This window comes from Pseudopodoces humilis, chromosome 15, assembly GCF_049639895.1.
Source record: "Pseudopodoces humilis isolate 2021_Gansu_Grassland_sample_001 chromosome 15, ASM4963989v1, whole genome shotgun sequence".
In the NCBI taxonomy this organism is placed as follows: Eukaryota; Metazoa; Chordata; class Aves; order Passeriformes; family Paridae; genus Pseudopodoces; species Pseudopodoces humilis.
In genome coordinates, this window is record NC_142214.1 from 5,509,337 (window position 1) to 5,536,880 (window position 27,544).

General features: G+C 54.9%; 1 protein-coding gene across 1 annotated transcript in view; it reads left to right on the forward strand.

Annotated features, from left to right (window-relative positions):
• Window positions 1–27,544, forward strand: part of EFNB1 (ephrin B1) — a 44,725-nt gene that overhangs the window by 15,166 nt on the left and 2,015 nt on the right. Inside the window, exons 2-3 of the mRNA XM_014255380.2 lie at window positions 13,279–13,556; window positions 26,591–26,683. Coding sequence (XP_014110855.1) covers window positions 13,279–13,556; window positions 26,591–26,683 — 371 coding nt within the window. The remainder of the gene's footprint in view (window positions 1–13,278; window positions 13,557–26,590; window positions 26,684–27,544) is intronic.

Here is a 27,544-nt window from a genome sequence, read left to right on the forward strand (position 1 = left end):
GGTGAGAGGAGGGGGCCCGGCCCTGTGGGTACCTCGGCTCTGATCCTGGCTGTGCAGGCTACCAGTGCCCTCCTGCCTCGGTGTCCTGCACCTTGGGATAGCTGGGATCTCATCAGCGTCCCATGGGATGTGGTGGTCATGGACACGGGGATGTGGATGTGGGGACATGGAACAACGGATGAGCCTGGAGGAGGCATCTTGGCTGGTTCCTCATCTGGGGTGGCTGGTTCAATGGATGAGGAGATTTTTCATTGGCGAGGTGTTGCTGCAGATGGACGTAGCAGGAAGTGTGTGCTGGGCCAGGTCAGGGAGAAGAGACACTCCTGTGTCCTGCCAGGACCTGTGTCAATCAAAGCATCCATTGCCACGGAGTTAAAACATGCCAACACCAGAGCCTGGGGCCAAGGGCACATTTTGTACCAACAGCCCATCTAAGGCAGTGCCTTGTAGGGGGAGCAGGGTGATGCTGGAACGGGCCGAGCCCCATCTGGTGTTCGGCGAACCTCGGGAAGGACCTTAGTGTTCCATCTCCTGTTCCTTCTTTTTTGGATATGTTAAACTGACTCTGGTTTCGGGGTTTTTCTTCTCAGTCTGTGAATGACTCCTGTGCCTTATGCCTGTCCATGTCCAATGGGGCATGGACTCATCCAGGCTATGGATGGCTCTCCTCGGTGTTGCCATTTCTTGCCCCTTCCCCGTTATCTACCATTCCCAGTTTTCTCTCCATTAACTTGCAACCGCAAGCAACACCCGACAGTGCCAGGTCCAGAGTTACCCTGGAATAATCTGCTGGGCTTGATAAGTATCTCTGCTTTGGTTTTGTTTAACAAATATCTCCTTTAATGGCACAGCTTTTTGTTAAGCTTCCTCGCATTATCATCCCGCTTAATCATGCAGGGTGACTTCTAAAAGTACTTTTTTAAAAAATGCCACTTTTTATCCAGGTTTAAAATTGAAACTCATTTTTTATCCAGAGGCAGGATATAAATGAGTCTACTAAAATTAGATTAATCCTAATAAGAATGTCAGTTATCATTTCTGAATACATTAATTATTTTTTTTTTTTTTTAAATTTTACATGCCTCTTTAGCTATAATTGCTGGTGTAATTTCTTACGCAGACATGGTGTGTCCTCATGGTTGACAGAAATACTTAATGCAATGTCGACACCGCACTAAGTTCCAAATTAGTGCGTCGCAGACACTGCCAACGGTTTGAACTTTCTCCCTAATAAGTTAAAAAAAGAGAAAGGCAAAGAAAAAAACACTTTACATGCAAAGAAAGACTTAAATGGATTGAGGGAGTTGGAGTGAAGTGGCATAGTTGGAAGCTAGAGCCCCATGAAGAGGGAGAGGGAAGCAGGAAAGGGGTGGAGGTCAGGGAGGAGATTTGGGGTCCAGTGAGGGGTTTGTGGGGTGAATCCTGACAGGGGCTGGCAGCTGCAGGGCAGGATGGAGGAGCTGAGGGTTGGGAAGGAGATTTGGAGTCTGTGAGGAATTTGTGTGGGTGAGTCCTGCCAGGGGCTGCAGGGCAGGACAGGGAGGTCCCACAATAGCACTGGTGCTGTTCACTTGGGGTTTTCCCAAGCCAGGATAAAGGACCCCTTTTTTAGGGAGCACCCCAAAACTATCACTCCAAGGTGGGGGTTGGTCTCTGCTCTCACAGCTCTGTGGGTTTGAGGATTGCTCTGTGCTGGGGAGTGGGAATCAGCTCTGCCTGGGGAGTCAGTGGGACAGACAGACACGAGCTGTGGAATAAACTCCTGTTGGATTGGTGGCATCAGCCCTCTCAGGCTCCCAGTGTGGTGGCATGGCTGGGACACAGCCCCAGCTCGGTGGCACACACTGAGTGGGGCAAGGACCGCCGCTGGGAATGCTGGAGCTAGCGGGATTTTGGGACAAGACTCTGGGGGATCGCATCTGGCAGCAAAGCAGGGGGGCAGGATGTGGTTGGGGGAGACTTTGGTCTCTCCTGCGGCCCTCGCCAGTTTTCTTCCATGAGTGTGGGTGGCAAGGCGGAGGATTTCATCTCGGGGGGAGGATTGGGAACACTCCCCGTCCGCAGGCAATTGGAAACTGCTGGCGCTGGAGCAGGACAGGCTGGGTGCTCTGCCCTCCTCCTCCTCCCCAGGCCCAAGGGCTGGGTTATTTTTAGGTTTAAACATGAGCTTTGCTTAGTGCCTTGTGAAAGTTCCCTCTGGGAGTGGGAGCCGTGTGTCCTGGCAGAGTCTGGTGGCATCCTTGGGGACGGAAAGAAGCACCAGTCCTGAGAGCTCTGGCAGTGTCTGTGACACCAGAGCCAGTGCTGGGTTCTGGTTCCTCTCCTCTCCCATTCCCAGCTGGAAGTTGTAGGTTGGATTGAAGTTCAGCTGTACATGTAAATCTGGCCTAAAAATAAAAGCAAGTACAAGCCAGATCTCTTTGTACTGGAGGAGGGATTAAAACCTGACACTCCTGTGCTCTCTCTCCTGGCCCCTCCTTCAGCTGCTGCTCTTCCCATCAGCCTTCAGCTGGGTAAACTGGGTGCAGTGGAACGGCTGCTGAGGGGGAGTACAGGAATGTCCCAACTCTTTCCAGTGGTGAAACTTTTAGGAGGGTCTTCTTGGTGTAGATGTGGAGAAAATTTAGCCTGTTGTGCCAGAATAGGACCTTGCGGTAAAGAGGGGTGTGGGCAGCACTGGGAAGAGGTTCTGGGGAGAAAGGGGCAGATTCTGCCCTGCTGAGTGACACCCAGAGCAGGACTGGAGGAGGAGACTGGATCCAGCTTTCCTGCAGAGCTGGCTCTCCACGCTTTGGTGATGGGTCAGTTCTGTGCAGCAGGACAAGAGGGAAGAGAACAAATAAATTTTTGAGGTCCTATGACTCATTTTTAGCTTTTTTCTCCCTGACCTAATGTAGTCCCATCCACCCCCTTGGAGCAGAGCCAAAGGTCTGGGGCAGCTGAGTGCAGTGAGCCGGTGGTGAGACTGGTGTGGGAGTGAGGAACATGGGGTGACCTGGTCCAGCTTGGAGAAGGGAAGGCTCCAGAGAGACCTTGGAATCCTTTCCAGTGCTTAAAGGGGCTCTAGGACAGTCCCTCTGCTGGAGAGGGACTTTGGATGAGGGACAAGACAAGGGAGAATGGCTTCTCACTGCCACAGGGCAGGATTAGATGGGATGTTGGGAAGAAATTCTTCCCCATGAGAATTGTGAGGCCCTGACACAGGTTGCCCAGAGAAGCTGTGGCTGCTCCTGGATCCCTGGAAGTGTCCAAGGCCAGGCTGGATGGGGCTTGGATCAACTTGGGATAGGGGAAGGTGTCCCTGCCATGGGCAGTTGGAACTGGATGGTCATCAAGGTCCCTTGTAGCTGGGGTTGGCAGCTGTGGGCAGATGTGCACATGGCCTATGTTGGGATGGAGGGTTGGGAAGCTCTTAATAACTCCCAGTGTCAGTGGCAGCCGAACAAGTTCCCAGTAATGACGCCAGGGCTGAGGGCTGGTGATTTGCAGCTGCCTGGGAAGATGGCGCTTCCAGACGGGAGCCGGAGCTGGAATGCCAGAACTCGTTTGGCCACTCCAGGAGCCGGGGGATCAAAGGGCCCGGTGTGAGTCAGGGCGGCGCGGTGGGGGGTGACGCTGCTCCCCTGGGACCAGGGGCTGGCAGGGCTGGCGAAACCCGGGAGACCTGTCGGGGCAGGGCAGGGCATCCCACAGCTGGGATGGGGAACCCTCCGCAGGGTTTGCTCCTCCCTGCCCAGTTCCTAACATTGGAATTAATCCTTCAAACTGCAGCATTGCATCCCCGGGCTGAGCCAGAGCCCCAGGGACCTGGGTGGGTGCTCTGGAGCTGTCATCCAGCCCCCAGTGGGATCTTCACGGATGGAAACCTGAGCCCTGGGACACAGTGAGGGGCTCCTGGGAGCCAGGGGAAATCCAGGAGACCTTGCAGTTTCTGTTGCTCCCCAGCACATGTGTGGGCTTTATTTTTCTGGTATTTCTCAGAAAAATGGAGGAGGCTGGTGGCTCCTCTCTCTTGCATTGGAGGTGGCCAGTGAAGTGGGAAGCTGAGGGATTTGGGGAGGGATTTCTTGGAATGCAGCAGCAGGAGCACCCAGTTACTGTTCCATGGGGAGATTTGAGATTCCCAGCTGCAAACTGTGTTTGTGGGGAGCAGGGTTAGGTGGGGTGTCAGGTCCTGGGGTTCAGGAAGGGAAGGGCTCACTCTCTCCTAAGGCCCAGCTACCAGCTGTAACTTCAGCTCTTGGCTCTTAGCTTTCAGTTCTTTTTTTTCCAGCTGAGCTGGAAAAGTGAGAGGTGGGAAGAGGGGGGATCTTGGAAAACAGCGGGGTTTGTGTCAGGTTTGGTGTGCTAAGCCCCCCACCCGCCCGTCCCTGTGCCCCCAGCCCTGCTCTGGGGAGGAGGGGGGCTGCAGTTTGCCTCAGTTCTGTCCCGACTGGGGTTGATCTGCATGAGAATGAGCAGGGCTTGGCGGGGAGGGCTTGTCTTAGGTTCCTTGGGCATATTCTTGCTGCTTTCCCTTCCAAGTGGGCGCCCGGCCGCCGCCGCAGCCCCTGCCAAAGTAATTCTTTGCTTTGGAACCGGGAGACGAAATCTCCTCCGTTTTATTTCGGAGGGGTCAGGGAAGGAGTGGGAACCCCGCTGATCCAACCGTGTTCCCTTTTAACCTGCCTCTCCCTCTCTCCCCCTCCCGGCCCCCTGTCCTCCGGATGAGCGGGGCTGTAGCCAGGGCACGAGTGGCCAAACCAAAGCCGGAAAACACACGGAGCCGAGCGGGAACATGAGCTCTTTCCGATGGATCATTTAATATCTGCAGCATCCCGGGGCTGGGATTGTGCCACTCCTGGTGCCGTCAGGATTTTGTGATGCCTGACGTGTGCTGGGTTCTGTCGTTCTGCCTCCATGTTCTCCCTGTGGGTTTTAGGTGGCGGTTTTTGGGATGGGGGTCACGGTGCAGCATCCAGGTGCCAACCTCTGTTGGGATTGGAGTGCGGGTAGGAGAAGGTGAGTGCCCACTGCCCACACCTCAGCCCTGCCGCCACCACCCAGCCTCATTGTCTCACTTCTCTCTCCATTCCTACGCCAATTAAAGCGCCGTGTTGCCATTCATGGCCCTTATGGTTTTGTTCAGTTGTCTGTCAGCTCTTGTCAAGCCCTGTCCCCTTCCCCTCCCCCGTTTCCAAAAACAAAACCCCTGACAAACCCCCCTTTGAATCCCCTCTTACCTCACTCCCAGCGTGGGGCCCCATTGCCGGGGGATGCCGGCGGCGGCGGCGGGGAGACCGCTCCCCACGCTGCCTTTGTGGGCCGCCGCCGCCCCCCGGCCCTCGGCCTCCCGCTTCTGCCAGCATTAATTAGATAACTCGGCCCCTCTTGATTCCTTCGAGGGGAGATTGGGACGATCTGACTCCAGGGAGAAAATATGGCTTTTCTTCCTCTTTATTTTTTGGCCAAGCCCTTGATTCTGTCGCTGCTGGAGGTGGTTATTGTGCTGGGAAATAACGGGTTTGGGGGGGTGGGTGTGCGACAGGGGTGAGCCTGCGGGGCTCCCGGTGTTCCACATTCCCTGTCCGAACCCCAGGCGGGTGTGGGCGGGAGCCCGGGGTCCCCTGAGCCCATGCCAGCGGCTGTGGAGAGTGCTGCAGGTGGCAGCAGCAGCCTGCGCCAGTGCTCTGGCCCTAATTAAATCTACTCCAAAATCCCTCAATTAGCAGCAGGTTTTGTTTCCCCCCCTCACTAGGTTTGCACGGAGATTGTTCGGGCACAGAGTGCATGAAGTATGCGCGGACCTGGGAGGATGGATCAGCACATGGCTGCTTCTGGCAGGCCTGGCTGCTGTGAGGGCTGGGAGCCTTCCCTCTCCTCCCCCTTCTCTTCTTCCTCCTCCTCCTCCTTGGGGCCTGAGGGTGGTCAGCAGCTGTCCCTGGAAGTGATGGACTGGCATCAGGATACATCCTGGCCGAGCCCATGATGGGACAAAGGAGAACATTCTCCTTTTGTGGGTGTTGCCTTTGGTGGTGGTGATCTGTCATCCTCCTTGGGAGTCTGGCACTTGGATACTCTCCCTGACCATGTTGTAATTATGGGGATAGCTCAGGGAGAAAGCCCTTCCTGCAGCCCTGCTCTGGCACAGGAGGGCTGAGTCACTGGGGCCCAAGATGTCACCAGCTGTGGTGGCAGCTGCTGGCTGGGAGTGCTGAGGTGTGGCTGGCATCTCACAGCATCCATGCCAACTTTCCTGAAGCCTGCTGACCTGTTCTCCCAGCATCGTGGTGGCTGGAACCCTCCTCTGCTCTTGACTGGTGGTAACCTTGGTGTGAGCCTTCCCTTGGAAAAGGGGTCTGGACTGCAGAGAGGAGAGCAGACCTGTCCACACGATGCAGGTTTGCAGTTGAAACCAGGATCCTGCTCCCTACTTCCTGCTTGAGAAACTCAGCAATGGTGGGTGTTTTCCTGGCAAAGTGGGCTCTCTGGTGTGTCCCCCACATGCTGGGTAAGGGCTTGGTCTTCAGAGCTACTGCAGTGACTGCAACATGTGAACAAAGCTCAGGAGCTATAGTGAGACCTTCCCTGTGTCCCACATTCCTTGTGTCCTACCCTCCCTGCATCTCAGCTTCCCTGCTTCCAGGGCTGCTCAGGGGAAGCAAGGTGCTCTCTCAGCCTTCATTGTTTGAGGCTGCTTGGGGAGAGTTACAGTCCAAAGTAATGAACATGAGGCTCTTGTTTGCCAAACCTCTGTGTGAAGCATTGGAGTGGCCTCTTGGCCATTGCCAAAGCCATGGGAATCCCCAGAGCCACCGGTTTCCCTGTGGAGAGGTGCTGGGAGCCACGCTGTGACTGGGGCTGGTGTTTGGGCACGGACAGACTACACTGCCTTGGGCATCACCCCTGTTTCTGGGCAGAGAGGGGCAGTTTGGGTTCATTTTCCCCTGCACTTGGTGTTTCTATCCCTTCTACTCAATCCCAGCCCTGGTTTGACTGTGACCTGGAGTCGGTCACAGTGCGGAACTTTCCGGGTTGTCTGTGCCAGGGGGACGCTGGCTTGGGCATCTCGTAACTTCACCTCAAAAGATGTCACCCCTGGTGCCCTGGGGTGTGGGGTGGGTTACCAGCTTGTGAGGAGCCTCCCAGCTGGCAGGGAAGCAACAAAAGGGTTTTGGGGAGCAGCAGAGTTGGAAAATGGCATCCCAGAGCTGGGGGGGGGGGGGTCGGTGAATGTTGCCATGGAGACCCGTTTATGCCTCACTGATGCGTCGTGTAAATCCGTTTGGAAACGAGAAGGGCCTTTTGTCTTTGGGAGGGTTGAATGGGCCTCATTAAACCCGAGATGAGGAAAAAAAAGGGGCCTTAGAGTGTATCTGGGAGGGGGACTGGATGGGACGGCCCCGGGGGGGCTCAGCAGAGGCTGTTCCCTCTCTCAGGCATGGTGAGGAGCTGGGGGGCTGGAAAGTGAAAAATATCTCCTTGAACAGTGGAGACCAAAGGAGTGGAGGAGATATGAGCTGCTTTCAGATACCTGGAATTGCTGGCTCTGTGTGGCCACCTCGGCTCCAAAGGATAGAGCAGAAATAGAAGAGGGCTGCCGAAGGGCAAGGAAAATAATTATCCATAGATTAGCAGGGGGAAAAAAGATGGCAGGCTCTTCTAAAGGAGACTAATAATAGAGGAGCACATGAAAGGAGTGGGATCTGAGAGCGTGGGGGTTCGTGTGCTCCTATTTACCCTCTTGTGGTGATGAGCGGTGCGATGGACAAGCGAGAAGGCGACAGATACAGAGGGAGGAACCTTTTCATTCCACTTGTTATTAACTTCCTTCCACGGAGTATCTTTGTTCCCAAGAACAGAATGGGAGTCAAATAGGAGAAAGGGCTGTGCCTCTGTGTACTGGCACCACTTTGGGGAAGGGCTGTGGATGTTGCTGGTGTGCTGTGATCAGGTGGGCCTTTGGGATTAGGGTGTAATTCTTCTGGTTTGTTTGTCCTCGGCTCTGGAGAGGTGAAGTGAGGTAGGTGGAGGCTGCACTGTCTCACTGATACCTCCTGGTGTCAGCAGGAGAACCTCTCCCCGTGACAGGGGGTCCTCCCTGGGGACCATATGGTTGTCCTTATGTGGTAATGCTATTTGATGTGTGACATCTCACTTCACCTAAGTTAGGTTCCAGTTTTTACTACTGACCTCTCAGTTCTCTTTCTTGGTGAAAATGCAGATTTTGGCAAGGGCAGAAGTGCCTGTTTGTCACCAAGGGAGCTTTGGATGAGCTGTGCAGGGACCCTCCAATGGCAGGAGTGTGATGTGGCTCTGTGACATTGGGGTCTGGAAAACACCTCTGGGGACAGGACTGATCTGGCCGATGGTAGAGAGTCCTCAGTGCCTGGACATGGCTGCTGTGTCCCAGGGAAGCTTGGACGAGGGAGGCAGAGGGGGCAGGATTGGATTTGTGTGTGGCTGGGCACCAGCAAATCGCAGAGTTCAGGGGTGTTTTTCAGGATCCCACACCCAGTTTGAACACACAACTTTGGGTTTTTTACTGGATCTGGCCCTTTCCCGTCCCTTCCTTGAGGAGACTCCCGGTGGGTGGGAGCTGTGATCTGTCTGGAAGGACTCACATGCTCTGTTGGTGTGGAGAGCAGGGCCCATGGGGGCTTCAGCTGCCCAGACACCAGGAAAACCTCCCAGCTCCTGCAGGTCTCGCTCTGCCGGGCATTGTCAGCCTTCCCTGCCAGACATACACGTCCTCCATGTAAGATCCAGTTATTTTTGGATTTCTTTGAAGCAAACAGCATTTAGCATATGTCATCTTATATGTATGTCAGCATCAGCTTTAGAACATCTTCTCCAAGGAGAAGGTTCTTGGGAAATGTTGTTCTGTTTCTGCCAAGCCTGAAATTAGGTGAGTGGCATTGTATGCTGTGGACGTGGGGAAAGGTGAGGCTACCCTGGAGATTTTGTGGTTGATGTGGTGCAAGGAATGCCTGGAGCCAGGGGGAGAGAAGTTGGAAAACATGTCAACCCATTCTCTTAAAAATTTGTATTTCTAAGTCAGTTTTTGGTCTTCCCTAACAAAGAGCTGAAAGACTGTTGGATTTTAAGGTTCTGGATGACTTATCTGCAGGACACTTGTGTCTGCAGGATTGCTGGGAATCATGGCTCATCCATGTCTATCCACGTGTGCCCACATGGAGGAGAGATGACTGCATGGGAGGGGGGTGTGGAGGAGTGGGATATCATTCCCAATATGATTCCTGATCTTACTCTGGCCAAACATGCTCTGTTTTCCTCCTTAGCTTGTGTTCATCCTCCTCTCCCAGCAAACCCTCTCTGGGATGTCTCTGACACTGGGCCCTGGCTAAGTCCATGGCTCTTCAAGCAGGTCCCACCTGTAGCCCCATGTCACTCCATCAGATCCTGCATTTTGAACCCCCAAGGGGAAGTGAGGGAGGCTGTGCAAGGGATTGGGGGCCCCACCAGGAGCCCCCCAACTCAGGGCATGGGAGAGGCTGCACTTTAATCCCATCTCCCTGCTCCGGCATCCCGGCATCCTGCTGCCAACAGAGCTCCCGTTGTTTACCCAACTCAGAGGAATCGGTTTACAAGGCTCACAAATCCCCTTTTCACCTTTCCCATCAGAAAACACCTCCCTCAACAATGAGGAAATTGGATGCTGCCACCTGATCGCTCCCAAGGAACCTGTGGGGCCGGGAGCTGGGGGCCTGGAGTGGCGCTAGGGATGGGGATGCCTGGCTGGGATGGCCGAGATGGTCCCATGGCTCTGCAGGTGCGCAGCCACAGGTACCACCCAAAAATCAGAGGCTTTAAGGGATGAAGGTGCCGGCCCTCTCCACCTGCTCAGCTGGCAAAATAATACTTAAGTTCTGTTTGCTCTAGTTAATCATTCCCACCCCCTTGGACACCAGGAGAAAGGACACTGTGATGGTGCCCATAACAGGATCCCAGAATGGTTTGGGTTGGAAGGGACCTTAAAGCTTATCCAGTTCCACCCCCTGCCATGGACAGGGACACCTTCCACTATCCTCGGTTGCTTCAAGCCCCATCCAACTTGGCCTTGGATGCTTCAGGAATGGGGCAGGAATAAAGCTGGAGCCATTAAGCTCCTCCTCCTGTGTGGTAGGCAAGGTAGGGGAGAGTGATTCCTAGTGCTGAGAGTTGTTTCAGCCTTAAGGTTGAGCTAAGTCACCTTAAAACAGGGAAATCAAGTTGTATTTTCCAGAGGAACAGCAGATTCCCCCTTCCTTCCCTGAAATTACAGCGAGTGCTCTGAGGGCACGATGAATTTCCCTATTAATTTAAGAGTTGTGCTGTTCACTCCTCCAGGTTAAGATAAATCTGAAGACGTGTCCTTGTGAAGACAAGTCAAGAGTGTAATTCCTTTTTTGTCTTCAACCATCCCTTGAAACTAAAATGCCTCATCTCTAGAACTGGCTGAAATACTGCATTCAGGCAACATGTGACAATTTTTGGAATTCTTTTTTGTCTCCTTTTCTTGCGATAAATGTTGCTTTTCACTGTGTATTTTAACAGAGAATTTCCTGGAGAACTAGCCTCTGGCATGATGGGAGCTGTTGTTGGTCTTCCCTAGGATGATCATCACAAGCTGTTCTTGTGACAAAGCAAAATTTTTTGGGGAAATAAAGGTCTCTGTGTGTGGTGAAAAGCTGGAAGAGCTGTGTGATGGTTTCGAGGCACATGCTTCAGGTTTATCTCCTCTCCAGTGCTGCCCAGGCTGTCATCTGGATACAGCCCTGCTGTTGGAGAAGAGGGGAAATGGAGGAGAAAAAAATCAGGAAAATTGGAAGACAAAGGGAAAATGGTCTCTGTGCAGGTGGGAATGTGGATGGTGGGGAACAGCGGTTGGAGGGAGCAGTGCAAAAGCTCCACGCACAGGGAAGTGGCTCTGTCTTGCTCTGTGTTTTTGTGGATCTGGAAGATGTTCCTGGGCTAATTCCCAGACAGCAGCTGTGTGCTTCTGGAGCTGAGCATTCGTAGAAGAGCTTTGCCTCTGTTTTATCCTTACCTAAACCAAAGGTAGGCCTTGGTCCTGAAGTTGCTGAGATGAAGAGGTGCCAGCAGGATGTGGTACTGGGAGGTTTTCAGCTCCCTTGGTTGCTTCATGGCCCCTCCCCTGCTTACAAATCCGTTTGGCCTGATCTAAACAGGCTGGTGGCCCAGGGACCGGTTGGTTTGCAGGTGTTGGCCAAGGTTTTGGCCACAGAGGTGTGATAGGTCCTCCTGGTATGGAGATGAGGGTGGATAGGAGCCTTCTCCTCCTGCTCTGGCGGTGCAAGACATCTGCTTGACTTGTTTGTGGCTTCCTGTTTGGCATCTTCTGGGCAGGAGGGAGCTGGCAGGGGCTGGAGGAGGGAGCTTGAGTCACTCCAGAGTCCTGTGCCAGGAAGCCTCTGACTCAGCCCAACCGTGGAGAAAGGAGTGTGGGATCCAGCTGCCTCTCGGGGTGGGAACCCGTGCAAGTGTTCACTTGCGCTGCGTGTCTGCGGCCGGGCGGGGAGGGAGGGACAGGGGCTGCTCCTGCCTCCTGCTCCTGCTCCGGCCTTGCGTCAGGGCTCCGGCCGTGGGTGGGGAAGCCTTTATCGCTCCCGAGTCTTTGGGAGCGCGTGCTGGCCACTGGCCAGGTGACCTACTTGGTAGTGTGAAGCAAAGCATGGCTCACCTGCCGGCAGTGCCAGGATGGAGGCAGGCTCTGCATCCCACCTGTGTCCCTAGAGACCCCCCAGAGGCCAAGTTTCCCACTCTCTCTTGGTCACCTGCCTGAATCACGACTTGTACAAAACTCCCTGCAACCTCATGTGGCCCAGGTGATGCTGTGCCAGTGGTGCTGGTGTTGGGATGATCCCAACTGCCCCATTGTGCTGCTTTGGGTACTGCTGGAGCTGATGTGGTAGAGCTGCAGCCAGGCAGGGAGGATGGACCTGTAACCCCTCTAAATCCAGCTCCATGACAGAGCTGTGCCCGCCATCCCTGTGCCATGCCCTGGGTGCCTGGGATGCTTCTCTGACCCAGCAAGCTGCAAGTGAGGTGCAGATGATGTCCGTGTGTCTGCCCTGCTACTACAGCTGGCACCGAGCTCCGGAGCCTGTGCCAAGTGCACTGGGGGTGCGTGGGCTCTGGCTCTGCCTGCCTGCTCCCAGCCCAGCCTGTGAATCTGCTGGGCTCCTGCAGCCAAAGCCCTGGTGTTGGTTCCAGCTCTGTGGCTTCTTGCTAAGACTTGCATGGAGCCACGGAGCAGGTTGGTCTTGTGTGTTTGATCTTCCTTCCATGGAGCCTGCAGCTCCAGCTGGTGCAGCTGGCTGGGGGAGAAGGTATCCCGGCCCCCATCCAATCTCCGGGGTGGGCTGGGGCAGGGATGGGCTGTGTCCGACAGTGGAAGGGGAAGCATGGCCGTGCAGCCTTGGCAAAGCGCTCTCTTTGCATTTTGCCGTGCCCAGATTACGTGAGGGAGTTGCAGCAGAGATAACTCTGCAGGAAAATCCATTCCCACCTTATCTCCCATCAGGGACGCGTTTAGTTGCCTACATCAAAGTAGATGATCTGCTGCTTCCCTCCTTGCGGCCCTAATCCTCTCCTTCACGCTGAAAAAACCTAATCAGTGCCTTGCCCCACCATAACGATATCCGAATGTTAATTATCAGCATCTCGCTTTCCTACCCTTCCCAATGCCCTGCCTTCCAGCCCCGAATAGCTTTGCTCCCTCCTTGCTCCTCTCCATCCGGTCCTCCCACGCTCCTGGGCACGCTGTTGAGCCTGGCTCAGTAGAAGTTGTCCTGCAGGATGCTTCCTTCCCTTCCATTTAAGGATAGGAATTCCTCAGGGAGCCGGGGTGTGGACGGGATCCCTCCCTGTGCCCCATTGTCAGGACTTCTCCCTATGCCTAATTATTGCCTGTCCCTGCAGGAAGCTCCTTGCCTGGCCGTCGGGCAGAGCCGCGGCGTCTCCCAGCCCTGTGTGGGAAGACTCATTCCCGGTTGGATGCCAGGCTTGGGGCTGGGAAGGGTGCCCGCCCTCATCATGGCTGGCGAGCGGGACTGACCCAAGCCAGCCCTGGTTTTGTCAGCAGGAGCCTGTGCTGGCTCCATGCACGGGCTGGGATGGTGAGGGAAGAGAGCTTGGTTTTGGTGTCAAAACCCGTCTTACAGAGGGGGAGCAGCAGAGCTGAAACACAAAATAAATGGTGTCAGAGTGGGGTGGGCTGGGCTGGTGTCGCCTCTGCTCCAGCACATGGTAACCTCTTATGCTCCTCTCTTCCAGATTCATGACTGGGAAGGGGCTGGTCATCTACCCAGAGATTGGGGATAAACTGGACATTATCTGCCCCAAAGCGGAGCCGTCCAAGCCTTACGAGTACTACAAACTGTACCTGGTGAGGAAGGAGCAGGCGGATGCCTGCAGCACCGTCATGGACCCCAACGTGCTGGTGACGTGCAACCGGCCCGAGCAGGAGATCCGCTTCACCATCAAGTTCCAGGAGTTCAGCCCCAACTACATGGGCCTGGAATTCAAGCGGCAACAGGATTACTTCATCACATGTGAGTCGCCCTCCTCTTCCTCGCTGCCAGCCCTGGCTTGGGAGGGCTCGGGCGCCTGGAGAATGTCACCAGGCGCTTGTGTGTGACTTGGCCGGTGCAGAGAGCTGACACGGATGGAAAATATGTCCTGCTGGATGGGAGCAGGGGGAGGAATGTGTCACTGGCCGAGTGGGTCACCAGTCCCTATCTGGCTGCTGTGCTGGGTCCCCTGCCCTGCTCATGGCTGGGAGCAGGAGCACATCCCCATCTGGGGTCAGCCCTGGAGCGCTGTCATGCCTGGAGCCTATTTTTTGCTGCCATCTTTGCTGAAAGTGTTGCAGGGCTTTGCTTTGGGGCTGGGGAGAAGGAGGAATGGTGATGCTTGTCATTATTCCTGGGTGTTGCCTCCAAGAGCAGCCCCAGCACCGTGAAGTGCTGGTGGTGTCTAGTGTGTGATGTGATGTGATCAAAGTGGCTGAAAAATTCTGCACACTGGCTTGTTCTGTTTGTGTCTTGGTGCACCATGGCATTTTGTGGAGGGGAGAGAGAAGGATGCTGGAATTTTCTCGGAGTCTGTGGTCTGTGCGTGCAGGGGATTGCTGCACAGAAACGTATCCATTTGTGCCTGCTCTTTTGTGGATGGAGGGGGAGCTCAGCTGTGTCTGAGCAGTGGTGCCAGCTCTCTCTTTGTCCTCTCCCCTCCTCCTCAGCCTGGCTGTCCCTGCCTGGCTGGGTGCACCACAAAGGGCACGGTGGCCACGGCTCAGCTTCCCTCGCTGTGTGCCGTGGGCTCTGCGGCGAGCGGCCGGCACAGGGGTCACTGCCTGTGTGGGAGCGAGCGCCTGGCCGTGGGAGCAGTGTGTTCTGGCTGGAAACAGGGTATTTTTAGCCTGGAATCTCTGGGGAGGGGGCAGCAGGGCCGTGGTGGGCAGTGGAGACAGGGGGGCTGCGCTGTAACATGGTGCTGTTGTGAGGCTGCTGGTCTGGATGTCCCCAGCAAGCCTGGCTGGGGCTGTTGGAATCTTGCTGCAGAGTAATTTGGAATAAATCTGATGCAGAAGAAGCAACCGAGCTTTCCTCTGGCAGGTCAGCCTTGAGTCCTCATCACTTCAGTCACAGCAAATTTTGTTGGGTGGTGACGGGGGCTCACAGGGGTTCTGTTCCCTGTGTGGCCATGGAGATACCAAAGTGGCTCCTAGATGCTCAGCCAGGGAAGTTTCCCTAATAGGAGGGGTGACAGCAGGGACAACCTGGCGCCACAACCTGCAGAGCCAGCTCGGCTGGGCGCTGGCAGTGACCCCAGGCTCTGCAGGGCTGAGTCACTGTGGCAGGGCCGGGCTCTCTCAGAGAAATGGTCACTGTCACTGTCCAGACATGGGGATGTCTGTGCCATGTCACTTGGGTGGCACCAGCTTTGAAGACACTGGGGGCAGGACACCCTGTTTCCAGCCCAGATACTCCAGATGGGCTGGGGATACCAAATGCCCTGGCACAACTCCCATGTAGGCTCCCATCTCCCTTACCAGAGTTGGCACCAATCTGGTAGCTCTGGGGACCCTGAAGTTCAGCCTTTCTGCTGTCCTTCAGCTGATGGAAAGCTTGATTGAATACAGGCTTTGCCTGCAGCGGGCAAAAATTTGGAAGAGAGGCCAAAGTGCCAGGTTTGGGTCAGGCAAACATCTTGAAGCACTCGGTCAGTGGCTCCTCTGTGTTTGGGGGTCAAGTTCAAGCACTGATGTAGTCATCGAGCTAATGAGGACTGAAATTGGGGTCCTCCAAGCTACAGCCCTGGGACTCAGGCTGCAGAGAGCCCTCAAAGACAAATAGGTTCCTCAAAACGAGCTCAGGAGGTGAACAACGCACTAAAAAGGAAAATGTAAAGAAAAAATACCCTCTTATGGTAACCAAGTCCATCAGGAAGGTGGAGGCAGAAGGATTTACCAGCCTCCGAATTACCCAAATTTTAAGGAGCTGTTTTGCATTTCACATGAAAACTGAAGTGAAAATCAGCCTCCCGGAGCTTTGGGAGGTGCGGTGCTTTCACAAGCGGCCGCCGGTGCATTGCCGATTCCAAACGCGGCTCCCGCGGGGCCCCCGCGGCTTTGGGCCGATGCCAGCTCCTCTCCAAGGCTGCCAGCACACCTGGGTCACTGCAGGTGACGGGCTCCAGCTCGCTGTGGATCTGACAGGACATGGCAGCCGGGATTTTGCAAAGCCCAGCTTGGGAAATCCCGGCTTGTGCGTCCCGTCGGATGTTGGGCTGAGCCTTTTAAGCTTATTTTTTAATGTAAAATCCTATTTATCCTCTTGTTCCCAGTTTCAGGCTGTATAGAGATGCAGAGAGCGGGGTGCTTGGAGCATCCCTATGGGATTCCCCCCCTCTCCTCAGGGGGCCAGCAGTGGCCTCTGCCCCTGCCTTGGACGGTTTCTGACTTTAATTTCTCTTGACTCCTCCAAGCTTTGATGCAAAACCCCTCAGAGCTGGGAGCTGCCAGCTGAACTTTGGCCCCTGGGTGGGCTGAGGATGCTCCTGTGATCTGGCCATACCCTCTGCTGAGCAACCCCAGGAGTTCTTTTTGCCAAGAAATAAAATAGCCAAAAAACAAAGTCAGAAGTCTCCTGAGCAGACCACCCACATGTTGTCTTTTTTTTCCCCCCCCAATTTTTCTCCCCTCCCTTTCCCCAGGCTTTGCCTGGACACACAAAAGGGTTTTTTCTCCCCTTTCATTTCTAAGCTGGGGAAGCAATGCTGGAGCTGAGGGGAGCAGGGCGTGTGCCACTCATCCCCCACCTTCCTCAGCAGCTGGAAAACCTCCTCACCAGACCTGGGGGCTTCCCAGGGTCCCTCCTATTCAGGACTGCTCCTTGCCATCACTTTGGATATGCCAAGCCTTGTTTAGGGACACTTTTATCATGGAGGGACATGGCCCCAGCCCTCGGCTTAGCAATGAAAAGGCTTTTGAAAGCTGCTGTTCCCTGTCCCCGTCCTCTCCAGAGCCTCACACCGACCCCCTCCACACCAGCTCCAGACTTTCCTTAAAAGCATCTTTGCTCCTGGGGGTGGATAAGGAAAGGTAATGCTTATTCCTAAGGCTTTCCATAAAGAACAAGATGCAGCAGCGTCTGCCTGCAGTTCAACTCTGGAGACAGACGCTGGGGGGCACGTGGGATGCCAGCAGCATGTGGGCACCATCCCCAGGATGAAGTGCTGAGAGGGTGAAAGAGCTGGGAATTTGGGAATTGTGTGTTTTATATCATGAAGTGCTGTGGTTTCTTCCATCCCTGCTCTCCTGGGTGTTTCCCTGCTTGCCTTTGGTGCCTTGGTGGGATTCCCTGTCCCCAGTGCCCTGTCCCCTCCCTACAAAATACTCCCCACTGGAATAGCCTCCCCCCTGCCTGGTGCCTGCAGTCCTGGGATGTCGTGGGCAGCTCCGGCCCCACCACGGCTTATCCAGCCCTGCAGGTTCAGCTCCCTCCACCTCCCCTCCTAATTCACTCCAGCTCCTAATTGCGTTTGCTGCTCCTCTTTGAACTTGCTCCAGTTTTACTATCTCTGGTAATGAGGTGCCTGGATAGAGATCCATTAATCCCCATGTCCTGGCAGCAGGGTGACTTGAGGAGGAGCTCCCGGAGTGGCTCCCTTCTATCCCAGAGCTCTGGATCAGAGGATCAAAGAATAGTTTGCGTTAGAAGGAACTGTTAAATGTTGCCTAGTCCATTCCTGGCATGTCCCATCCCTGGAAGTGTTCAGGGCCAGGTTAGATGGGGCTTGAGCAACCTGGTTTAGTGGAAGGTGTCCCTGCTCATGGCAGGGGATGAACTGGATGGACTCCCTTAGTTCCCAGTTCTTTCTCTGTTTTTTGGGGCTGATGGTGGTCCTGGCAGCCCCTTCTGTGTTCAGTGGGGTGTGGAGACCCCAGGAAACCTGGCTCAGCCTTGGGGTGCACTCCAGGCAGCTGTTTGCAGATGTGGTGCCGAGGTGCTCTTCCAGGTGTTCTTCCTCAGTGTCTGACCTGTCCCATGAGCCTCTTTAAAGCACAGAGCCCTTGTTTGATGACAATGCTGAAGGAAAAGCAAGGTCCTAGTAGATGTTTCCTCATAAATCCGAAGCGTTTGCTGTTTATTGTTAGTCCTTAAGCCCTTCAATCCATTTTTGATGTAATAACGTCCGTAATCCAATCCAACACTTTTTGGCAGCGGGGTGCAGTGAGAGCGGATCTATTACCCTGAGTGTTGTGTTAAAGCCCTTGTCTTGCATTTCTGTTTTTAGATGCAATTAGTCTTAACCTGGCAAGAGTTATTTGTTGTAAACCATCGCTGCTGCTGCGATGCGGCTTCGTCCCTGGGCCACGCTCCGTCAGCATTTTCCTGCAGCTCAGCGTGGGGAAGGGGGTCACCTATACCCTGCCAGCTGCCAGGATCATCCTTCCTCCTCGGGAGCTTTTTTGGGACACGTTGCCATACTCGCTTTTCTGGCTGTGCTCCTCCAGCTTCCGTTGGTTTGGGAAGCCTTCAGCCCGTGCCAATGCGTGTGTGCGGAGCCGCTCGCGCCCCTTTCTGTGTTCCTTGGGATTTGATAATTCCCTCCCTGGTTCCCTGGGCTGGGGGCTGTGCCAGGGGGGGCTTTGTCAGCCCGCCAGCTCTTTGCTGATGCCATTTGAATGTGGCCACTTTCATGTGCTCCTCATCCTCCTTCCCACAACTTGTTTGGTGGAGAGGAGTTGAAAGGCCAGGGGCCGTTTGATGCCATGATGGGAGCTGTGAACTTCTGCTGATAAAACCCCAATTAAGTGGCTTCCTCATTCTTCACCCAAACGGGCCCAGCTTGAGACACACCCAGGCCAAGCAGAGCCAGCCTGGTGGCATCCATCTGGTTTTGGGGCTTTGCTCCTCCATCCCCATCCCGCTGGGAGCCGCTGACAGAGGATGGTGATGCCACATGGGAGCCGGTGGCTGGACACAAACGGCTCTAACGGTGTCCTGCTCCTGACTTCAAAGCTCGGGCCCTGGCCATGTCAAACCCAAATAATGGCCCTTAGACAACACGCGGTTCCTTGTCTTGCAGGCTTGTCTGAAGAGCGTGACCACAGTAAATGTGATTTTGTTGAGCCCTGTCCCTTAAGCCTCTGCCTCTTTTCTCTTCTCCTCCTCCCTCCTGACCTTTTCGGCTCAGTGCTGTCCCCGGACAGCCCCTGGCAGCTGATCTCATGGCTCAGCCTTTCACGGCCCTAATAGGGATGAAAAGCCCCCTCAGAAAGGGCCGGTGTCCCGCGCCCGGCCGGGAGGTAAATACCCCGTGCTTTGATCTGCTCTGGGGCCAGGGGGGCCCTGCCTGCCACAAATCCCTGCCCAGGGGTCCCTGCCTGCCATAACTACCCACCCAGGGGTCCCCATGCCCGCTCAACTCCCTGGCTGCTGGGTAGCCCAGCTCTGCCTGCGGCCCTGGCACAGCCAAGGGCTCTGGAGCTGGGCACTGGGTGCTGTCTGCCTGGGAAATCGGGCTGGCTGCATCCCAGGCTGCTCTTCCCTGGGAGAAATGATTCCCAAGAGCATCTCTAGCATTGTCACGACCCCTTTAGCGTTGTCACGACCCATTAGGAGAAAACAAAACATGTTTAACTCCTCAGTGCTCCTGAACACAGGTGACAGTAGAGATGGTGTGCAGGGGTGATGGCAGTGAAGAGGTGACATCTCCCCCTGCGTCCCGTGCCTGATCCTGCTCTGCCCCCCTGTTCCTGAGACACTGGGAATCTGCCTGTCCCCCCCAAAAGGGTTCTCTTGGCAGCTGTGGTGAGAGGTTCACACCAAAGCAGGATTTTTGGTGCATCCTATCTTCCCTTTCCTCATCCTGGCTCTTCCAGCCCCTGCTCCTCCTGCCATGTCTGCAGCAAATCCCAGGGCATTTCCTGAAGCTGCAGTTGCATGGATTGTGGTGGACCTGGCTCTTCAGTGATGGTCAACTCTGAGGACTTCCTCTGGGTCACTGGAAGAAATTAAACTTGGCTGCTTTTGGATTAAACGTTGAGTAGGAGACTCTCAAGGCCGAAGGAGCTTTCAGCTTGATGAGGAATTGAAACAAATCCTGGCATACCAGTGTGTCTGGGAAGCTGTGCATGGATAACTGCAGGCAGCTACTTCCTTGGCATATTTTTTAAAATAACCATAACATCTGGGCTATTTTCCTGGGATCACTATTGCAATCCACTGCTGCTGTAGTGCTGGGAAGAGGCTTGTTGGCATCACTGCAGCTCCAAACTGGTGAGGAGGGGTCTGTAAGGGAGGGTGCTGTGTGTGTGATGGTGGGTGTGGGATGTGGTGGTGGATGCTGCTGGTGGTGGGTGCTGTCAGACCAAGAGCTCACTGGGGGCTCCAGGAAGTACCACCACACTTGGACCCTGAGATGTGCAGGGTGCAGAGAGTCTGACATCAATGAACTGTGACATGCCACCTTTTTCCATCCCTAATTTCTATGGATCTGTGTCTATCCACCCCTCAGCCAGGCCAGCCCAGGTGGTGTGTGGCACCTTTAGCAGGTCCCCTTTCTGGGGTGGAATGGTGTCATTATCCATTCAAAGTCTCGTTCCCCGGGGATTGATGTTTTTGCTGCAGCTGCATGATGTCTGAGCTTTGATCCCGCCTGGTAGTGTGGAGTGGGAGTTACACACCTCATGGAGAGGGGGCTGCAGGAGCAGTGGGATCTGGGGCTGGCTGCAGTGAGATCAGCTCTGATCTGGGGGTGGAGTCCCCTTCCTCTGTCCATTACTCAGTGAGGAGGCAAATCCTTGTCTGGAGAGCCAGGGGATTACATGGCATCTATTGGAAATTTCCAAACCTTGTAACTCAGGGTGTTGCTGGGACTATTTGGTGCATGCACTGCTGTCTGCCTGGAAGAGAGACCAGCTCCTGAGGTCCTGCCATGCAATCCCCAGGAGCAATGCATCATCTCCTGCTCCAGCTGTTGTGGGACTGGGAGCTGCAGGTGATCCTGCTCTGAGCCAGGCTCTGGTGGGTGCATGGCCACGGTGGGAGCAGTACCTGGGCTGCCTCCTCTTGCAGGCAAGGGATTATTTGCAATTCTGGGCCAAGAGTTTCACCAGTGTCACCTCCCCAGTTCCAGAAGTTCCTGGTGGTTATGCAAAGTTTGCCTGTAATTGCAGTGGGGTTTCCTTCTGGCTGTCCCACAGCACCCAGAGCTGCTGTCCCTCCCCACTGCCTGGCACCTGGAGCTTCCAGAAGATCTACACATGAATCTGTCCCTCTGTCAGCCTCTCTGTCCCTGATAACCTGAAGTTTTCTCTGAGCCCCTGGGAGTGCAGATGGAGCCTGAGCTCAGCTGGACAAGTGGCATTTGCCTTGCATCTGGGGGATGGCACTGTCTCCATCCCCTTCCCAAAGGATTTCTGTCATCTCCCAGGTGTTTTGGTACCTAGCAGGAGAGATTTACACCCTGTTAAAAGGCAGTAAGTGCTTTCCTCCCCTTCTGCTCCCAGCGGGGCCCACAAATGACTCTGGCAGAGCATCAGGTGGGGAATTACGTGGCACTTTCATCCTGACCTGTCTCCAGTTGCCTGGAGTGACTACAGAGACTGCACAAACCGTCTTCCTCTCCCAGTGATGTGCTCTTTCTTTGGAAGGAATGGACAGACCTGAAGACAAAGGATTTCTTTAGGGCCGTGGTCCCACTGAGCTGGGCAGGAATCAGGATGGGGACACTGGGAGTTTTCACAGCTCATCCACACGGACATGTTGATGATAAAGGGCTTGAGTGAGTCACCAAGCTGTGGTCCTGCAGCCAAGATGTGCTCTCCAGCCTGGATGAGGTTCCCTGCAATCCAGCAGTGACTCTTAATTATGATACTAATTAGGGTTGGTTATAATTTTCCACCAGAAATCTGTTTTAATGGGAAATTAGCTTTTCACTTAAGCATTACTTGGGTTAAAGTGTCTTTTTCTAGTGGATACTTCAGTGTTTGCCTGTTCTCCCTTTGCCCCAGGAAAGAATGGGAGAGAGTGGAGCTGTGGGTGGTGAGGATGAGTGTGGTGGGTGGTTCCCTCCCTTCTTCCAGGTGTAAGTGTATGACTGTCCCTCTGCTCTCTATAAGGAATGGGGCTAATTTAACCCTTTAATTTGATTTTGGGGGTGCTGATCCTGGCCAGGGAAAGCCAAGCCCCATCCCAGCCAAACCCCATGTGGTGGCTTTCATTTCTATTTCCAGCAGTGCATTTGAACTGGGGATTTTCCCACTGTTATTTGCTGGAGCAGGGAGTGTGGGGTGGGATGGCCAGATTCCCGGTGCTCCATGGGCTGGCTGCAGCAACAGGCCCCACACCTGCCCTGTGCAGCTGTGGGGAGGGACACAGCAATCCCAGCTGCCTTCATGGCATGGGCCTGGCAGTCCTGATGCCAGGGAGGAGAGCAGAGGTGGTCCCCCCTTCGTCTGTGGCGCTGGTGGAGCAGCTCTGGAGCTGGCAGGAGTGGCTGTGAAACCCAAGCCTTGCACCTCCTGCACCGTGCGGGGATGAGACAGGGCCGGGCTGGCTCACACAGGCATTTCAGGGGCTGCAGGGCCCCTTCCCGGTGCAGCTGCCTCGGGAAGGCTGGAATAAGGTTGGAAGAAGGCTGGAAGAAGGCTGCCGGCTCCTCTGGCAGTGTGACAGCATGGGGTGGGCTCCCTCCACACAGCCCCTGCCCTGGTGCTGGCAGCAGCCCCAGCCAATGTGCTGGAGCTCAGGGAAGGGGCTGGGGGATGTGTGCTGGGTGGGGAGCTCGTGTCCCCACAGTGGGGCCGGCTAGGAAGTGACACCAATATTAATATCAACACTACCAATAACAGCATGCCGTGAGCCAGAGCTGCGTGGCACTGATGCCTGGGAGGAGCAGCAGCAGGAGGAGGAGGAGGAAGAGCAGGGACTGTAAGCAAGCCGTGCTCCCCAGAGGCCCCAGGGAGTTGGTGTGCAGTGGAGCAGGCTGGTGCCTCTGCTCTGTGACCTGGAAGTGGCTCCGTGCCCCTGGGGTGCCAGTCCTGGCTGGGCTGGGGGGGAAGGAGCTCGGTGCCTGTGGTGGTTGGTGTGTACCTTTGTGTCGGTACCGAGGGGGTGTAAAACAGCTTGAAAGGTCTGGAGAGGGGAGGTGGCAGGAGCTGGGATTTTATTTGAAGTGAGCCCAGGGGTGCCCAGGCTGGGCTGAGGCTGCTCTCTGCACCAGCTGCCCTTTGCCAGGGTCGGTCCCATGGCTCCAGCGGGATCGGGGTCAGGCTGTGGGGCACCAGTGGGATGCTGCCACCTCTCCTGAAGTTACGGAAACACGAACCTTGTGCAGGTCTGGGGGTGAGGGGGGTGGTGGGGACTGTGGCCGGGCTGTGGCCACGCCGTGCCTGGCTGGGGCTGGAGCAGGGCTGAGCTGCACAGATGGAAGAGTGATTAAGAGCAATAAAAGGAAAGAGACTTGGATTCGCTACAGTCTCAGCACATTAATTGTGCTTTGGGGCCCAAATCATAACGCAGCCCTGCTAGAGGGAATCCAGCAGAGAAACCAAACATCTCGCTCTGGCCAAGACTGACCATTTAAGAGACCCTTGCCTTCATCTCTTGCCAGGTATTACTTCCAGCGTCTCCCATCTGCCAAAACCTGAGTTCTCCTTTGAAATATTTTTAGGGGAGGGAGAGAAGCTGTGGTGACACCAAGTGCTGGTGCTGGGGAGGCAGCAGGGACAGCACATGGCATTGCTGGCTTGGAGACAGGACCATGGGTTGTTGGAGGTCTAAGCCATCTGTCCCAGCTCTGTGGTGTTTGTCACTGGGCTGGATGGGCGTGTGGGATTCCAGGAGTGGAGGTCCTGCCTGCTTTCCATGGTGGCTGAGCATCTCCTCTAAATTGACAAGCAATTACATGGTTAATGGTATCACTGTTAAATCCTCATCACTCAGCAGCCCTGGGCTTAATGCTCCATTAGGGCAGAGGCATCTGACGGCTCTCCAGGCTGGGAGCAGCCTTTGGAAGTCAGCCTTTGGAAGTCACTGGCCAGAGGTTATTTTTGCTCTCCCAGTCCTACAGCCAACCTGTGAATCCATCCAAAATGGAACAGGGCAGGAAAATGCTCCTGTACACTCAGCGTTGCTGGGGCTGGATTGAGCTGGTGGGGCATGGGGAGGTGACAGTGTTGTTTGAGACCTGCCATTTCCTATTCCATGGGTAATTCCAGCTCCCTGCCCGGCTTCCTTCATCGTGTCACAGCTCTGCCTCCTGTTGCTGCCCTGCAGCTGCCTCTCTGCAGCTCGGGGCTCTCCCAGCTCTCCTGCAGCCGCTGCCGTGCCTGTGGATTTAACGTTTTCCTCTGTGGGTTGCTGACTGGATTCCATCGGCAGCTGAGGATTGGTGGTGTCACCACGGCTCACCCTAACCGTGGCAGTGAGTGGCACAGGTACTTGGGGAGTCCATCAAGTGCCACCTGGATCCCAGTCTGAATCCACTGGAGCTGGGCTGAGCTGAGCTTGGAGCCTTCTGCTGGGAAAGCAGGAAACAGAGTGGGAGGAGCAGCTCTTCATCGCTGAGCTTCACAGGGAATTGCACTGGAGGAGCCTTTCCTGATGGATCAGGGACCTGCTGCTCTCACATCACCCTGCCCTACGTGTTCACATCAAACTCTCTGGACTCTGCACCATTTGGATGGATTTGGGGATTTAGGATTTTGGAAGCCCAGCCAGCTGCGTGGAGCATCCAGCTTCTCTCCAGCCCGTTTTGGATTTACACAGAATGTGGAAGCTCATGTCCTTGTTTCCAGAGGCCATTCCAAGACCATCACTGTGGGTTTTACAAATGTTTTTCCTTTTTTTTTTGTTCCCTCAAGCAACTGCTTCATTTTTCCTTGTGGCTTCCTCTCAAAGCTACTTTGTCCCTCATCATTTCCATGTCCAGAAGAAAAAACTTTGTGTCCAAGTGTGGGGTGGGAAGAAGGATGCTCAGCTGTGTCGTTCCATCCATCCCCATGGCTCCAGCTGCTCCCTCTGTCCTCTTTGTACCTTTAATATTTTTTTTGTATGTGGATGGAATGTCTCCATAGTTATTTGGAGGAACTGCTGCCTTTGTGGGATCTTCTAGTTTTCCCCACTTGAACTACGCTTGCTTGTTACCTCATTTTGTTATAATTAGTTAATTATTTATAAATCAGACCTCATGAGGCCTCACACAGACTGGTTTTTACAGACTGCTGCCTTCTCCCTCGATGGATGATTCTCTTCGGGATGCAGCAGCCCATGGCATGGAGCTGGGAAACTGTTGAAGGAACTGCTTCAGGGCTGTGAGCTGGGCTGTATTTGCTGATTTCACCCCCAAACCGGCGCCTCCGGCCTGGGAGAACCGGGCTGGAGTTTGCTCCTGATGTGTTTTTATGGGGAGTCTGAGCTCAGGTCCATCCTGTTTGGATTCCAGAGAACTCATGCAGGCTGTCAGGGGCGTTTCTCCACATTCCCAGGCATTTGCGTGGGGCTTGGTGCTGACAGTGCTGCTGTTGGAACGGCTGCCCGTGGATCCTTGCTGGATGCACCATCCCAGATGGATGCACAGCTCCATCCCAGGAGCTGCTAGCAGGGGGGACCCTGCTGTGGGAGAGGTGATAACTCAGCAAATGGCCCAAAGACTTTCTGATTAGGAAAACATTTGCTGGGGTTTCAGGCGAGAGCCTTGATTGCACAGAGGTGTTTAGAAAGAGCTGATGGACTTGGATCCTGCTTCCCGGCAGGATCCAGGTGTGCTTTCCAGAGTATCCCGGTGGGGAGGCTCATGGAGGCACCCAACGTCCTGCTGTGGGAAGGGGAATGTGGAAAGATGACCTTGCTCCATACTCCAGCCTCTTCCTGTCCCCTCACCAACACCCAGCAGGATCCAATGGATTCATCCCAAATTTCCGTCAGTCACCTGCCCTCCCAGACCTGCTTTTATGTGGGATGGAGGCAGGAATTGCACAGGGAACCTGAAACCCTGGGGCTGAGCTTTGGCCTTGAGGCTCGGGGAGGTGTTGGCTGCGCTGTGCTGGCCAAGTCCTGTCTTGTGTCTGGAAAATTATCCCTGGACTCCGTGATTCTCCATTGCATTACCTTCCCTAAGCTGTTGCTGAGCTCCTCCCAGGTTTCCCTGCTTCCCTGGGTGAATTCATCCCTGTGGCTGGATTTGATGGAGCACTGGGATGATTTGTGTTTGCCACGATGGAGGGATGTGATGGGGTGGGAACCATCCTGGTCCTTGGGTAGATCCAGCTCCATGCCAGGCACAGAGGCTACATCCAGTGGTTGGGTCAGAAACCAGTTTTTTGAGTCTGTTTAGCAGAATCTGCCATTTAGGTGCTTTATCCTGAAATCCTCATGTTTGGATTTATTCTCTCTTGTGTCCCCCCTGCCCTGAACCCCACAGAGGGCCGGAGGATGGGGGACCTTCCCTGTGCTCCCATGGGATCCAAGGGCTGAAAACTCCGTGCTGGCTCCAGCAAAAAGTTAATGTGAATTTAAGTGACTTCTGCCCTGCAATTAGAGCCCCCGGAGCCCACTGGGGCTCTGAGTTTACATTCTTCACCGAGGCACAGGGTGTAATTAGAGATGTATAATTTAAACTGTGCATATGCAAGTGTTCCCATTCTGCACCAGGAGCAAAGGAAATTATCCAGGAATTAAAGGGGGAGGAGGGTGCAGGCATGGAGAATGGCTCACTTGTGTGGATGTGGCAGTGAGAGGAAGCTGCAGGGATCATGTCCTTACTGCTGCAGGCAGCTTTGGAAGGGGCAGGAGCTGGGAGTTTGGTGGGCTCTGGATTGGGGTGTGAAGATGTGGCTGTAATGGGGGGTCAGGAGTGAATCCCTGGGGTAGGAGGTGCCAGGGGATAACTGGGATCTGCTCAGCAGTGCCAGGGAACAGTGAGGACCTGCCTGGGGATGGGCAGGAGGACCTGCCTGGCAATGCCAGGGGTCAGTGGAGACCTGCACAGTAATGCCAGGGAACAGCAAAGAGCTGCTCAGCAGTGCCCTTCCACCTCCTAGGTACCTAACATTCCCTCTCTTTTCTTGCAGCCACTTCCAACGGCACGCTGGATGGCCTGGAGAACCGGGAAGGAGGGGTCTGCCAGACACGTTCCATGAAGATTGTCATGAAAGTGGGGCAGGGTGAGTCCTCCTGTCCCCTGGGGTCTCCTGCTGCTCCCTGAACCAGGGTCCCTGTTCCTTTGCGGGGTGTGAGCGTGCAAGATTCCAGGGAAACTGAGGCCAGGCCAACTGCTCCTGGGAGCACTCCTGGGTTAGTTCAACAGAATTTAATTTCTAGGATCTTTCTTCCTGCCTTTTTTCTCTTGCCAACATGGCGCATGTGCAGAGCACTGGGGTTGAAAGGGAGCGATTGTTCCCGGTTACCTCGTGGGCCGTATCCCAGCGGGAAGTGAGCTCGGCACAGGACCCGTGAGCCCTGTGAGTGCCTTGGGGGAGCTGGCACAGACAGTGCCCCTGTGACTTCCTGAGCATCCAGGAGGGGGTTGTAGCTGGCCAGGCATTAGGGATTGGGCTTGGTGGCTCTCAGTTGGAGGCCACCAGGCTGTGAGGACTCCAGTGGTAGTGGGACACCAGGGAGATCATCAACAGGCTCTTCTCCTGGAGCTCCTGCTCCCTACCACCTCCATCCCAAGCTGCTTCCCAGCCCCAGCAATGCCCCAGGCTCGTTTTGGCCCTGACTCGGATGCACAGCTCCTGGTTCTGCTTCTCATTATTGTGTTTGCACGTCGGGGCCAATATTTATAATAAACAGGCAAAGCTGTGCTGCAGCCTTGGCCTCCTGCCTGCCCTTCCCTTCCTCCCGCTGCCCGAGCAAGAAACCTGTCCCAGCCCACGCACAGGAGCTCTGAAAACAGCAAACCAGGGAATTAGGGTGGGGACCTGCTTCCCACAAGCCCTGGAGCAGCTCAGCCTTGCTCTGTTGCTCTCAGCATCTCCCAGGGCTCCTGTGTCCCACAGGAGTGACTGACAACTGGGGGCATT